This window comes from Oryza glaberrima, chromosome 11 (assembly GCF_000147395.1).
Source record: "Oryza glaberrima chromosome 11, OglaRS2, whole genome shotgun sequence".
Classification (NCBI taxonomy): Eukaryota; Viridiplantae; Streptophyta; class Magnoliopsida; order Poales; family Poaceae; genus Oryza; species Oryza glaberrima.
The window spans coordinates 5,058,380-5,072,179 of record NC_068336.1 but is presented as its reverse complement, the minus strand read 5'-3'; the positions used below and the strand labels follow the sequence as shown (position 1 = coordinate 5,072,179).

At 44.2% G+C, this 13,800-nt stretch overlaps 2 protein-coding genes across 3 annotated transcripts; both read left to right on the top strand.

The window, feature by feature from the left end:
• The first annotated feature begins 2,124 nt into the window (after nt 1-2,124).
• LOC127755198 (F-box protein At4g09920-like) lies at nt 2,125-4,351 on the top strand. The gene is made up of 5 exons (XM_052280857.1): nt 2,125-2,221; nt 2,331-3,251; nt 3,372-3,533; nt 3,637-3,790; nt 4,062-4,351. The coding sequence occupies exons 2-5, from the start codon at nt 2,364-2,366 to the stop codon at nt 4,094-4,096; spliced, it is 1,239 nt and encodes a 412-aa protein (XP_052136817.1). The 5' UTR covers nt 2,125-2,221; nt 2,331-2,363; the 3' UTR covers nt 4,097-4,351.
• Nucleotides 4,352-9,907: 5,556 nt separating this feature from the next.
• On the top strand, nt 9,908-13,642 carry LOC127755196 (F-box/FBD/LRR-repeat protein At5g22660-like). Of its 2 annotated transcripts, none has more exons than XM_052280854.1 (5): nt 9,908-10,170; nt 10,285-11,217; nt 11,404-11,565; nt 11,659-11,812; nt 12,905-13,642. In XM_052280854.1, the coding sequence occupies exons 2-5, from the start codon at nt 10,315-10,317 to the stop codon at nt 13,057-13,059; spliced, it is 1,374 nt and encodes a 457-aa protein (XP_052136814.1). In that variant the 5' UTR covers nt 9,908-10,170; nt 10,285-10,314; the 3' UTR covers nt 13,060-13,642. The 2 variants fall into 2 exon arrangements, with proteins under 2 accessions (XP_052136814.1, XP_052136813.1); XM_052280853.1 differs by having other exon boundaries at nt 9,908-10,175; nt 12,905-13,641.
• Nucleotides 13,643-13,800: the final 158 nt, after the last annotated feature.

The following is a 13,800-nucleotide window of genomic DNA, read 5'->3' as shown; positions in this document are numbered from 1 at the left end:
CGCGCTGGGTGGGGGCTTGGGGAGGATTCACGCATGACTAGGGAGAGAGGAAGCGGAAGCACGCGAGGAGGCGCTAGATTCACGCACGACTAGGGAGAGAGAGGAAGCGGATGCATGCGCGGCCAGGGGAGAGAGGAAGCGGATGCGCTCCATCTGTTGGGTTCGATGGCAGTGGTAGGTAATTTGCATAAAATTTTTAAGGGTAGTGGGTCTTTAACCATCCAATAATCTGAAAAATCACGTTTAGAGAAGATTACCATATTATACTAATATGATTTATAGATTATAATAATCTATCTGTTTGTTTTAAACTATTGCTAATAATTCAGATTATAATCATCCTAAGCCGAAACAAACAGGACCTAAAGCGTTAAGAGTAGAGTAAAATTCAAGTATATGAAAATTCAATTTTTGGTTGTGACTTATAAGCCAATAAGCAAACAATGAGGTTGTATGCCATTATACATGCCAAAATAATTAGTTGTTCTCCCACAAGCTTACTGAGAGATCATGCAAGAATGGCTAGGCACGCCAAGATGGCAAGATGCCAACAGTTTTAAAATATAGTCTATAGTACGAGTTCTAAGCACAAATATTTTTGGTGGATGCGATCTAAAATACACTCTAGTGGTAATCCTCTCACAAAGTAGACTCTTGAATGACTCTTTGTGCTCGGATACTCCACTAAGATTATCCGATGATCATATTATCATTAACCATCAAAATAACCACAAAGGGACCTAATATTTCATCTGGAAGTACCTGCCATGCCCACCTATAATGACCACCGTCCACCGAGCTTGTTTCAATGGGGAATTTAACTATTTGCCACTTTTAGGTTTGTCAATTATCCAAATGTTGCTTTTAGGTTTGCGCTTAATCATTTGCAACTAGAGAGAGGTGATTTCTTAACTAGTTGCCACTTTTGCCTACGTGGCGAGCCATCGGGCCTGCCCGCGTGAAAAGCGATGTGGTCCCCATCGTCAGCCTTCCTCTCTACTTCTTCTCCACCTCCAACCGTCGCAACCTCTACATCTTCCCCCTGAGCTAGTCCAGCTCGGCTGCAAGCGCCGCCCGCCACAATGGTCTCCTCTGGTGCCACATCCCCAAGCCCCGCGTCCTGAGCCACCGCCGCCACGGCGACGAGCACGAGCAGCACCAGCAGCGCCGCCGGTGCGTGCGCGCCTCTAGGCCCGAGGAAGCAGTGGTGGCCCCGTCGGCATCGTGGTCGTCGTCATCCTCCTCATCGTTAAGAAGCTCGCGCAAGTGGAGCAGCTTTGACGGCAGCAAGAACTCACGGCCGCCTTCGCCCACCCTGCCGCCATGGCTGCCTCCTTTCACCCCGTCGTCGCGGTCGCCAACTGCCGCCGCAGGAGGAGGTCGGCGCACGAGCAGCTGTACGCGGCGAGGCGAGCCGAGGTGGAGGAGATACGCCGGCCAGAGGTGGAGAAGAAGGAGAGGGGAGGGGTTGATGGGTGGGGTCCACGTCGCTTTCCACGTGGGCACGCAACGATGGCTCGTCACGTAGGCAAAAGTGGCAAATAGTTAAGAAATCATCTCTCTCCAGTGGAAAATTATTAAGAGCAAACCAAAGAGGGGCATTTGGATAATTGACAAACTTAAAAGTGACAAATAGTTAAATTCCCATGTTTCAATACGCTAGTTTACCGGAGAGAGTAGTTAACCAATTATATGTTTATAAATTGATTTAAAGGAGCTGCATAGCATGTAAATTGGAGTATTTTTCAGCAATAAAAAATACATCATAATTGTAAAAATTGGAACGAGTACAATTTTTCACACAAAAACCATTGGTAAAAGGTGTGTTTAGTTCACATCAAAATTTGGAAGTTCGGTTAAAATTGAAAAGATGTGATGAAAACGTTGGAAGTTTATGTGTGTAGAAAAATTTTGATGTGATAGAAAAGTTGGAAATTTGAAAAAATATTTTGGAAGTAAACACGGCTGATGCAGAACGCGACGAGCCAACGAGCGGGAATCCGGATAGTTCAAATTTCCAAAAATGGAAACTGAGCCATGGGGGCTGGCCCACTTGTCAGCGTCACCGCATTAAAAACGCACCAACATCTCTTCCTTCCCTTTATTCCCCCTCCTCGACCTGTCGGCTTCTCGCCTCTTCGTCTCCTCGTCCGCCCAAATCCGAGCTCCCTCCGCTGGCGGCGGCGCCGGCGATTTCTCACGCGCGCTCCTGCTTCACGAGGTGGGTGAGCTGCTAATGGTTGACCCGGAGAGGCCTCGTTCCTGCTCGCACACGCTAGTTTCTGCACTTCTTGTGTCGCCTGATCGGTTCTTGGCTCGTTGCTCCGCAGGGTGGCGCCGACGCCCGCCGCCTGTTCGACGGAATGTCTGGGCGAAAGGAGGCCAAGGGATCGGCCGGCGGAGACCGCATAGGGGCCCTCCCGGACGAGGTGCTCCACCGCGTGCTCTCCTTCCTACCGGCGCAGGATGCTGTCCGGACGTGCGTTCTAGCCCGGCGCTGGCGCCACCTCTGGAAGTCCGCCACGGGGCTGCGCGTTGACGAGGACGAGAGCAATCTGGGGAGTGTGAAGGAGCAACAGGAGTTTCTTGACCATCTGCTGGTACTCCGTGATAGTGAGCCTCTTGAAACCTGCGTGCTAAGGTTCAATGGGTACGAGGACGATGACATTGAGGATATATTCCGGCTGAACGTCTATTTCAGGTATGCTCTGCACTGCAAGGTTCGGTTCCTTCGGCTCGACGTCTGGCAGGAAGAAGAGTTTTGTGACCATGTTCCAATAGATGAGCAGCCTATTGTCTCCCAGCACTTGACAAAGCTACAACTTTATGGTATAGTGCTAAACGATGGCTTGCTTGACTTCTCAAGCTGCCCAGCATTTGAACATCTAGTGTTTGACTCATGTGTATTTGAGTGTGCCAAGATCTCATCTAACTCAGTAAAACATCTGAGCATCACATTTTCCAATTTCCCCTCTGGGACCTTGCGGGTTCGTATTGATACCCCGAGTCTTGTTTCTCTGCGGCTGGATCGCATCTATGACCGTAAGCCAGTGCTTGAGAGGATGCCATCATTAGTTGATGCATTTGTCAGTGTCCCAAGCTCTAGTGAAGACTTCTGTGGTGAATCTGACTCTGGGGATTGTGGTCGTGACGACTGTGAATCTTGTTATGATTTCACGAACAACAATTGTGTGCTTTTGGAAGGTTTGTCGGAAGCTAAGACGTTGGTGCTGATAAACGAAGATGAATCGGTATGCTTGCACTTCCATCTTTAAGTCTGTTATATTATCCAATTATTTCTTTCTATTACGGGGCTTATATCCATTTGAACCCTGAGGATTTGTTTATGTTCTTGTTTGCATGCTGCTCAGTTTATTTTCAAAAGGGATTTGAAATGGTGCCCAACATTTAGCAAGTTAAAGACTTTGATACTCAATGGGTACTGGTGTGTGCCTGATGATTCTCACATGCTAGCTCGCATTCTTGAACACTCTCCGGTCCTAGAAAAACTCGTTTTCCAGCTTGGTTACCAGGTAGTATATTTTATTTAAATTGACAACTGTTGCCTGGTAAAGTTATTACTTAGCATCACGCATTTTATATTTTTCTTTGTGAAATGTTTTTTATTTGCTACAGGCATATAGACGTACTAATAAAATTAAAGGAATTCTCAATCCAATGGAGAGATCAGCTGGAATATCAGAACACCTCCAGATAGTTGAAGTTCAATGCAATGCGATTGATGGTCAAGTTCTTAAAGTTTTGAAGTACCTGTCAACATTTAAAATATGTAAGATCTTCATACCTTTTCTTTTACAGTTTTGAGAATTTCCTTCACTGAAAGCCACTCTGCTATTTAGGCTGTAACTCTGTTCTGAGGAGCCACTGGATTCATTTTTCTTGCCATGAACCAGCTGTCACTCCTAGAATGTAACGAAATGCCATGTTAATTTGTGGTTTGAGTAGCTATGAACTTAAATAGAAGTCTGTTAGTGCATTTTAGGTTTCCTTGGATGTCTATGAACTTAATTCTAATGCATGGCACTTTTCATATTGTGCAGATTTCAGTTTGGAGGAAGCGATGATTGAGAGTTAGATGATCATGATGATGACGAAAAAGGATTGATGCACAAGCTCTTGACCATTAGAAGTTTGAGCTGGGAACTACGTTATCTTTCCTCAATGTGTTTCTTAAAAGAACTTTAGCTTTGACTTGCAATGGGCCGTTTACATTGTCTACCTAGAAATGGGTTTCTCATATGCAGATGGTTTGAAATTGATTGTAAAAGAACCTATTGCACCAAGTAGTGCTAATTTATCCCTTTTAAGAATGGCTCCAGTGGCTACATTTATGCTATTTCCCTCTCTGTGGATCATGCATGTTTTTGTTTGTTTGTTCTTTTTTGGCTGATTTCTTGACTGATCTAAGCTGGCATGCATTGTGTCTCCAATCAATAGCTGAGCTGCTATTAACATGTCAATAGCCTAGTTAGTTCGTTGCATGCCTAGTTATATTTGATGGATTGATCGTTCAGGCAGTGGTGCTGCCCTAATCCACAAGGATGATTATCATTGTTTTTTCTCTTCGAAGCCAAGAATAAGAGTATTTTCAGAAAAAAAAAACAAACAAAGCATCCTATCCTTTCACATACTAAGGACCCATTTGATTTGTAGAAAAAACATAGAAATTTTGATTGGAAAATTTCCTATGAAGACCTATGAAACAGAGAATTGAATCATATCCTATCCTTTGAAATTTCCATGAAATGGATAATTCTATAGAAATTTTGAAGAAAACTTAACAAGAGCTCCAATTTCTTGAAAAATTCGTATATATCTTATTCGATTTTTGTGTTTTTCCTACGATCTAATGACATGGTGTTTCCTATATTTTTCTTACATTTTAATAATGTGTTTCTCATATTCCTCCCTTTTTTTTTATTCATGCGATTCAAATCGGCTCTAATTGTACTGTAATTCAGATTCTCATATTGAACATACAAACGGGGTGGCACACTCGTCCACTTCAGGAAGCCTACCTTCTCAGGATCCTGGTGGAAAAAACCAGACCGGGCCGGCGGTTCGATCGGAAAAAACCAGAACATGCATTCGATCCGGATTGAATCGGCTGAACCGGGCGGGTTTTGACTAAACCGGCCATTAAACTGGCTCGGTTGGACCGGACAATGGAGATTAATGGGCCACGTTAAGGCCCAATCCATTGCCTACAGGCCCACGTGACTGACTTTTTTACATAATACATAGAAAAGGGTTGTGGAATAGGGATACCTGGGTCTGTGCACTCAGAGTGCATAGCTTTAACCACACCTTTGCTTCGTTGTGTGTTAGAGAGATACATGTTGTATATATTAACCTATTGAGCCGCGGTTCAACCGGCGGTCCGCCGGTCAGACCGTCGGATCGGTGAACCAAGGTATCGTCCGGGTCACTCACTGGTCCGGTTTTTTGCACTATGCTCAGGATTCATCTCCTCTTTGCCCATGCCCATCGTCCTCCGATCCGGCGATTCCTCCATTCATCCTCACGCGCACTCCTGCTGCCTCGCCATCGCACAATCGAATGTTTGACATGGCCTGCTTCCTGACCAGAAATACAGAACGTTGGCTGGACGCCTGGGTCGCGATCGAATGCGAATTAGACACGACTGACAACTCGCACAATCGATTTTTGGGGCATCGACGATACTGTCCGGCTGAATGTTCAGTTCCTCGAGCTTGGAGTCTGCCAGAATGATGTCAATTTTGACCAGGTTCCGATCGATGAGCTGCCTCTGGTCTCCTGGCAGCACTAGACAAGGCTACAACTTCACGGTACAAAGCCAAACGACAGCGACAGCTTCCTCGACTTCTCGAGCTGTCCAGCATTGGAGCATTGTATACTCGAGTGTGCCAAGATCTCATCTACAGCTCCGTAAAACTCTTGAGCATAACTGATTCCAATTTCAGTGAGACCTTGCGGGTACATACTGATATCCCGAATCTTGTTTCTCTGTGGTTGGATGACTTTTGTGACCGGACAACGGTGCTTGAGAGGATGCCAGCATTAGCATTAGTTGACGCATTTGTCAGGGTTCTCGACTATTGTCACGGCAGCGACAACTGATGACAACTACAGTACAAGGAGCACACAGCCTAGGGCCGGTCCAAATCTCAGGTCAGTGAAATGCTTACCAAGGGAATTTTTCAGCCCAGCAGCAGTCCATTCTCCTCACCTGTGCTTTTAGTCAAAAAGAAAGATGGCTCTTGGCGGTTTTGTGTGGATTATCGCCATCTTAATGCGATTACTGTGAAGAATAAGTATCCCTTGCCTATCATAGATGAATTATTGGATGAATTGACATGCGCTCAATGGTTTACCAAGCTAGATCTTCGCTCCGGTTATCATCAAATCCGGATGAAGGTGGAGGACGAACACAAAACTGCATTTAAAACACATAATGGACACTTTGAGTTTTGTGTGATTCCATTTGGGTTGACTAGTGCACGAGCCACATTTCAAGGTGTCATGAACGGTATTCTCTCCTTCTTGCTGCGTCGTTGCGTTTTAGTCTTTGTTGATGATATCCTCATCTACAGTAAAACTTTGGAGGATCATGAGGCTCATCTTAGGGCAGTTTTTCAAATCTTGACTCGACATCAACTTAAGGTGAAGCGCAGCAAGTGTTCTTTTGCTCAATAGCGGCTAGCCTATCTTGGTCACATTATCAGTCCAAATGGGGTCGCCACTGATGACGAGAAAATTCAGGCAGTTCGTGATTGGCCACCTCCTCAATCAGTAAAAGAATTGCGTAGCTTCTTGGGATTGGCCAGGTATTATCGCAAATTTGTGCGCCATTATGGAATCCTGAGCAAACCTCAGACCAATTTACTTCGAAAGGGACATATGTTTCTGTGGACACCGACAGTTCAGGATGCATTTCAGGCTCTTAAATCTGCTCTTGTTTCAGCCCCTGTTCTTGCTATGCCAGAGTTTTCTCAACAATTTGTTATTGAGACAGATGCTTCTGATAAAGGTATTGGGGCTGTGTTAATGCAACAGAATCATCCCATAGCATTCCTCAGTAAGGCATTGGGACCACGTCATCAAGGTCTATCCACCTATGAGAAAGAAAGTTTAGCCATTATGTTGGCTGTAGAGCATTGGCGCTCTTATCTTCAACATGATGAATTTTTTATTAGGACAGATCATCGTAGTTTGTTTTTCTTGACAGATCAGCGGTTAACAACTTCGTGGCAGCAAAAGGCGTTAACTAAACTTTTGGGACTCCGGTACAGAATATGCTATCGACAAGGACTTGATAATAAGGCTGCTGATGCCCTTTCTCGTTATCCTGTTCCTGGTCAGGAGGAATTGTCGGCTTTGTCTGTATGTATTCCTGAATGGATCTCTGAGGTTGTTGCTGGATATGCACAAGATGCGGATGCTTTAAGCAAAGTGCAGGTGTTAAGTTTCAGTGCACAGGCAATTCCTGATTTTCATCTTAAGGATGGAGTTCTGTATTATAAGAACCGTATGTGGATTGGCAAGAATACAGAGTTGCAGTTAAAAATTTTGAGCAATCTGCACACAGCTGCCGTTGGTGGGCATTCTGGGGCGAATGTGACTTATCAGCGGGTGCGTCAGTTGTTTGCTTGGCCTGGTCTCCGGTCATCTGTTGCTAAATTTGTGCAAGCTTGTGACATTTGTCAATGCGCTAAGTCTGAACATGTCCGTTATCCTGGTATGTTACAACCTCTGCCTGTTCCGGATCATGCTTGGCAAATTGTGTCGCTTGATTTCATTGAAGGGCTACCGAAATCTGCATCTTTCAACTGTATTTTGGTGGTGGTGGATAAATTTTCCAAATATAGTCATTTTGTCCCTATTGCTCACCCTTTTACAGCACTGGATGTGGCTGAAGCATTTATGCAACATATTCATCGTCTCCACGGCTTACCTCAGTCCATCATCTCTGATCGGGATCGGATCTTCACAAGTACTTTGTGGACGACTCTCTTCCACTTAGCTGGTACTCAATTGCGAATGAGTTCTTCGTATCACCCTCAAACGGAGGGCAAACAGAGCGTGTGAACCAATGCTTGGAGACCTTTCTTCGTTGTTTTGTCCATGCTTGTCCTTCTCATTGGGCTAAATGGTTGGCTCTGGCCGAGTATTGGTACAATACCTCTTTTCACTCATCTCTGGGCACGACTCCTTTTGAGGTATTATATGGGCACAAACCACGTTATTTTGGATTGTCTGCCAATGCTGCTTGCTTGTCTCCTGAGTTAACTGACTGGCTACATGATCAGGCTAAGATGCAAATTCTGATTAGAGAGCATCTGCTGCGCGCTCAAACACGCATGAAAGTGCAAGCCGACAAGGGTCATTCTGAAAGGTCTTTTGCTGTTGGCGATTGGGCATATCTGAAATTGCAGCCGTTTGTTCAGCAATCCGTGGTTACCAGAGCTAATCGGAAGTTGTCTTTTCGTTTTTATGGGCCTTTTCAAATTCTGGCTCGCGTTGGCACAGTGGCTTATAAGTTAGCACTTCCTGAATCAAGTCTGATCCATCCCGTGGTTCATGTTTTGCAATTGAAGAAGGCTTTGGCGCCAGGAGAGTCATTTCAGGATTCCTTGCCAGTGCTCAATCCTGACGAAGCATCAGCGGTTGTACCAGCCGAGATTTTGGATCGCCGTCTGTTTCGTAAGGGCTCTAAGCAGGTACTTCTCGTCCAAGTTCGTTGGTCTGGTAATGATCCTACCATGGTTACCTGGGAGAATTATCATGAACTCTGTCATCGTTTTCCTGGAAATGAAGCTTGCGGTCAAGCTTCGTTTCATGCACGGGGGAATGTCACGGCAGCGACAACTGATGACAACTACATTACAAGGAGCAAACAGCCCAGGGCCAGTCCAACCGCACAGCCCAGGATATCAGGCCGGCTCAAGAAACCAAATACCAAGTATTCGGGAGAGGACTGGGTCCATTAGTTGTGGGCCACAGTCAGTGAGAGAGAGAGGTCTTCTAGCGCTGTGCTATAAAGACCGGCAGAAGCTTCGAGAGGAGCAGAGAACTTTGTAATCAAATTTCGAATTCTAAATCTATCCTCTCTCTTCTGCTAATTTCTGAGTTCTTCTTCTTCCTCACGTCTCTCTCTCTGTGTTCTTCCGCTCAATTCTTTTCCGATTCCTCCAATTTCTTTGATTAGTGTTCGTCGGAATCTCGAGAGCGTGACAACTATACTCAAGACTTATGTAGTGAGCCTGACTTGGATTGTGGTCGTGAGGGTTGTGAATCTTGTTACGGTGTCGAGGACGTGAGTTGCGTACTTCTAAGGTTTATCAGAAGCTGAGACGTTACTGCTGATAAATGAACATGAATCGGTATGCTTTGCACTTCCTTGTGCAACTTGTTTATGTGATCTCATAATTCCTCTGTGATCTTAGAATCTGACAATGCAAGCGTTGTTACTGATTTAAACGCGACAAGTGTCTCAAGAGCAGATTGGAGTGTCATGATCTCAGAAGTTAAAGCGGCGATGCAGTGTTTGACACAGATGCAGGTGCAAAAGATAAAGAGAGATTCTAATAAGATGGCTCATGCTTTAGCCCAAATGGTAATGGGTTCAGGAATTGATCTGGAATGGAGATTATGTGCTCCTGCAGAAATTCTTGATCTCCTGGACAAAGAATGTATAATCCTTTGTTTAGTCATTAATGAAATCTCTCTTTACCTTAAAAAAAATTCCTCTGTGATCTCATTTCGCAAAAAAAAAAAAAAAAAAGCCTCGTTTGGATGGGTTTTCATACAGGCCCATGAATGTGTATGGGCCTAGGCCCATCCAAACAAGGCCGAAGTGAAGTGAAGGCCTATCGCCTCCGTGAAACGTGGACACGTGTCACACGTCTCTCTCTCTTTAACCACCGCCTTCCTCCGCTTCTCGGGGTCGTCGCGCCGCCGCCGCCGCCGCCGCCGCCGCCGCGCTCCTCTCGATTCTTCCATTCCACGGTGATCCCTCGCCTGGTTCTCCTCCGTCCGCGCGATCCGATCGCCTCGAGCCCAGCGAGCGTCGCCGCCGTTGGTACCGGGCCGTGCTGCGTCTCCCTGCTGCTGCTGCTGCTGCAACTCCGGCCGGTGGAGGCGCTGCCGGCAGCGAGGCGAGACGAGGTGAGGTGAGGTGCTCTGTGGCTGTGCCGGCACTGGCGAGGCGGCCTCCGTGTTTCAGTCTCTTTGGTCCATCCACGCCCCCTTCCTGTCTTCTGATCGGTTTCTGTTTCGCAGAGCGCTAACGCCCGCGGCCTGTTCGACGAAATGCCTACGGGGAAGGAGGGGATGGAAGAGCCTTTGCCGACCGACGCCGACCACATTGGGGCTCTCCCGGACACGGTGCTCCACCACGTTCTCTCCTTCCTGCCGACGCAGGATGCCGTGAGGACGTGCGTGCTCGCCAAGCGGTGGCTCGACCTCTGGAAGTCTGTCACGGCATTGCGCATTGGTGACCGTGACAAGAGGAAGCTGTGGACCGTGAAGGGTCTCCAGGGGTTCGTGGACCATTTTCTGCTGCTCCGTGAAAGTGTGCCTCTCCACACATGTCTGCTCAGGTTCATCGTGTTCAGCGAAGACCTCAACGAGACATCCCGGCTAAACCTCTGGATTAAGCATGCTCTGCTGCGTATGGTTCAGTTTCTCCAGGTCTCCATCCGGCAGAATACAGCCTTCTATCACCAGATTAATCTAGGCATCCTGCCTTTTGTCTCGCGGCACTTGTCGACGCTTGAGCTTCACGGTGTACGGATGGTGGGCAGTTTCCTTGATTTCTCCAGATGTCCGGCTTTGCAACATCTAGAATTTGACCGCTGTGAGTTGCCATGTGACAAGATCTTATCAGAGTCCCTAAAACTTCTGCGCATCACTCGCTGCAAATTCAGTCAAACATCACGGGTTCGTATTTGTGTCCCAAGTCTTGTTTCACTGCGGCTTGATGATTTTTATCGCCGTACTCCAGTGCTTGAGAGGATGCCATCATTAGTTGAGGCATTTGTCAGAGTCGTCCACAGGACTTATGATTGTTGTGGGTATGATTATATTAACTCCGGTGATTGTGGTAATGAGCACTGTAAGTCATGTCATGGCATCAAGGATGACAACAATTGTGTGCTTCTGGATGGTTTATCAGAAGCTAAGACTTTGGCATTGATTGATGGAACCATATCGGTATGCTTGCATGTTAATTCAATTATATTTCCCATTATTTCTATTGTTGTTTCTATATCAACATCTGGATGTTCATGAAGATATCTTTTGAATTATCTTATTCACATCCATTCTAGTCAATTATTGTCTTTTGAATTATCTTATTCAGTACGAGACTTGTTTATCCTTTCTTTTTCTATTGTCCAGTTTATTTTCAATAGGGATTTAAAATGGTGCCCTACATTTAGCAAGTTAAAGACTTTATTACTCAATGAATACTGGTGTGTGCCTGATGAGTTTAGTGCACTAGCCTGCATTCTTGAACATGCACCAGTTCTAGAGAATCTCATTCTTCAGCTCTATTCCGAGGTACACCTTCTCTAATTGGACAGCTAGTACCTTGTTGAAGTCATTAAACTTTTTTTTTTGATATTAGAAAAAAAATGTCTGTATTTCTGGCAGGGTCCTAAGCATACAATGAAAATCAAAGGAAACTGTCATCCAATGGATAGATCAGCTGCAATATCAGGACACCTTGAGACAGTCGAAATCAGATGTGAAGTGGTTGATAAAAGAGTACTCAAAGTTTTGAAGTACCTGTCTACATTTAACATACGTAAATAACATACCTGTCTACATTTACCTTCATACTTCATTCTTTCTATATTTCAGAATTTTTCCTTTACCTTCATATGCATGAAACATAAGAAGCGGTATTCCAACTATTAGATGGAAATGTATGCTATGAACAGGGTAAATGAGAAATGAAAGCATGCTCTGTATTTGATCTCATTGGAAGACATTATCTAATGTACCATTTTGGTTGGTTCTTGGTAGTATCCACAAGCTATACAAAGACTTCTTAAAATTTTCTTGCATCACATAACCAATATGACATGTTTGTAATATGTTTTTCACTATATGTTTCAAACATTTGATTGATTTTCTTTCCCATCAGTTATATATTTTTGAGATATCGATGTTGTCGTCTTGAATTCCAGTTTATTACTTGTTGTCTTGCTCTTACAACTCGCTCGCATGTCATTTACCATGTGAACAAAGTACCTCACAGGCTGCTTATCTCCTTTTCAAATTCTACTATTGTGAGAAAAATGCTATTCTTCTGTAATGCTAAAGCTTACCCTACCAGAGGTGTCGAGTATGCCAGCCGGCTGCACTTTGCCATCTTGCTAGTCAGAGCAGCTAGTTATGATTGCCAATAATTAGATATGATTGCTTAGCTTTTTTTTTTGTTTGGCCAAGATATCTCAATGTTTTTTTTGCATCACCAGATTATATTTGTGAGACCACAGCGTATGTCTATTGAAGTCTGGAGTGTAAGCATCTTGTTTACTAATTACCAGAATTATCATGTTATAGTTCGTGGACCATGTCGTTTTCTTTATCATCATGTGCTAGGCTATAGAGAATCCATCAACTCTGCAGTATAGGATGCAACCATGTTGTAAAGGGCCAGTGCATTCTCTAAGGGAGGGCATTTTATTATGTTTCTCTTCTTTGAATAAGTAGTGGATATAATCAGATTTTATTGCTGGAGAATTAGTGAAGTAGTTATATCAATTTGTATTTTGAAGAACTGATCCAATGGACTAAATTTGTCAATGGATTTGAAGTTCTCTTTTTGAAGTAATTATAACTTTAAGTGAATTTGTCAATGGAGCTTACAACGCTTTTCATATTCATGCAGTTTTCAGTTTTGAGCAAGTCAAGATTTCTGAAGAAGATGACAGTGATGACAATGACCAAGAGGATGAGGAAGATGATGATGACGACTTTTATGGAGAGGAGGAGGAGGAGGAAGAGGAAGAAGAGGATGATGAAGATGAAGATGAAGATGATTGATGCACCACCTTTTGATTATTCAGAAGGTTGACACCACAAGGATGATAACATGATGTGTTTTTCTCCGTGAGTAGCTTGAAGGGCAGACTTCTGGATTCGTAACTGGTTGCTATTAGGGATGGCAATGGTACCTGTTTGTCCGTTTACCCGTGGGTGAAAACTCTATTGAAGTTAGATATGTTCTCATTTTAGTGCCTGTCGGTTCTTATTGGATCAAAAGCTCTGCACGATGGATAAACGGGTACGGGACTACCCATGCCTGGTTCCTCCCAGTGCTGCTCGGTCCCCTGACGCCGACGACCTCTTCGTCCGCCCAGAGTTTTTTATTTATTGTAATTATTAATCCTTAAACTAAATAGTTACTAGTAAATCACATATTAAATTTGCAGAAATAGGATGAACACTATGTCCAATGCTGTCTAGATTCGAACGTACTTTTGAAGAAGTGCCTAATTAATGATGTCAGTTATTTGTTAGGGGTGGCTGTCGGTTATTTGTTAATCCACCTTGGCCAGTCAATCTATCAAAACTAGGTGATTCGTCGCTGCTTTGCTGTGGATGTTACTAAATGACTTTTAATATTTTTTTAATAATTGTGTCAAAATTACTAAGTAAATTTTATTATTTTTTAATAATTGAGCTAAAAGTAAAAATTATATTAGTTATTAACAACAAATAAAACTGGTTTGTCAAACTATGTTAAGAAAGAAATAAATTTAGTAGAATGTGTATGAAATTGTA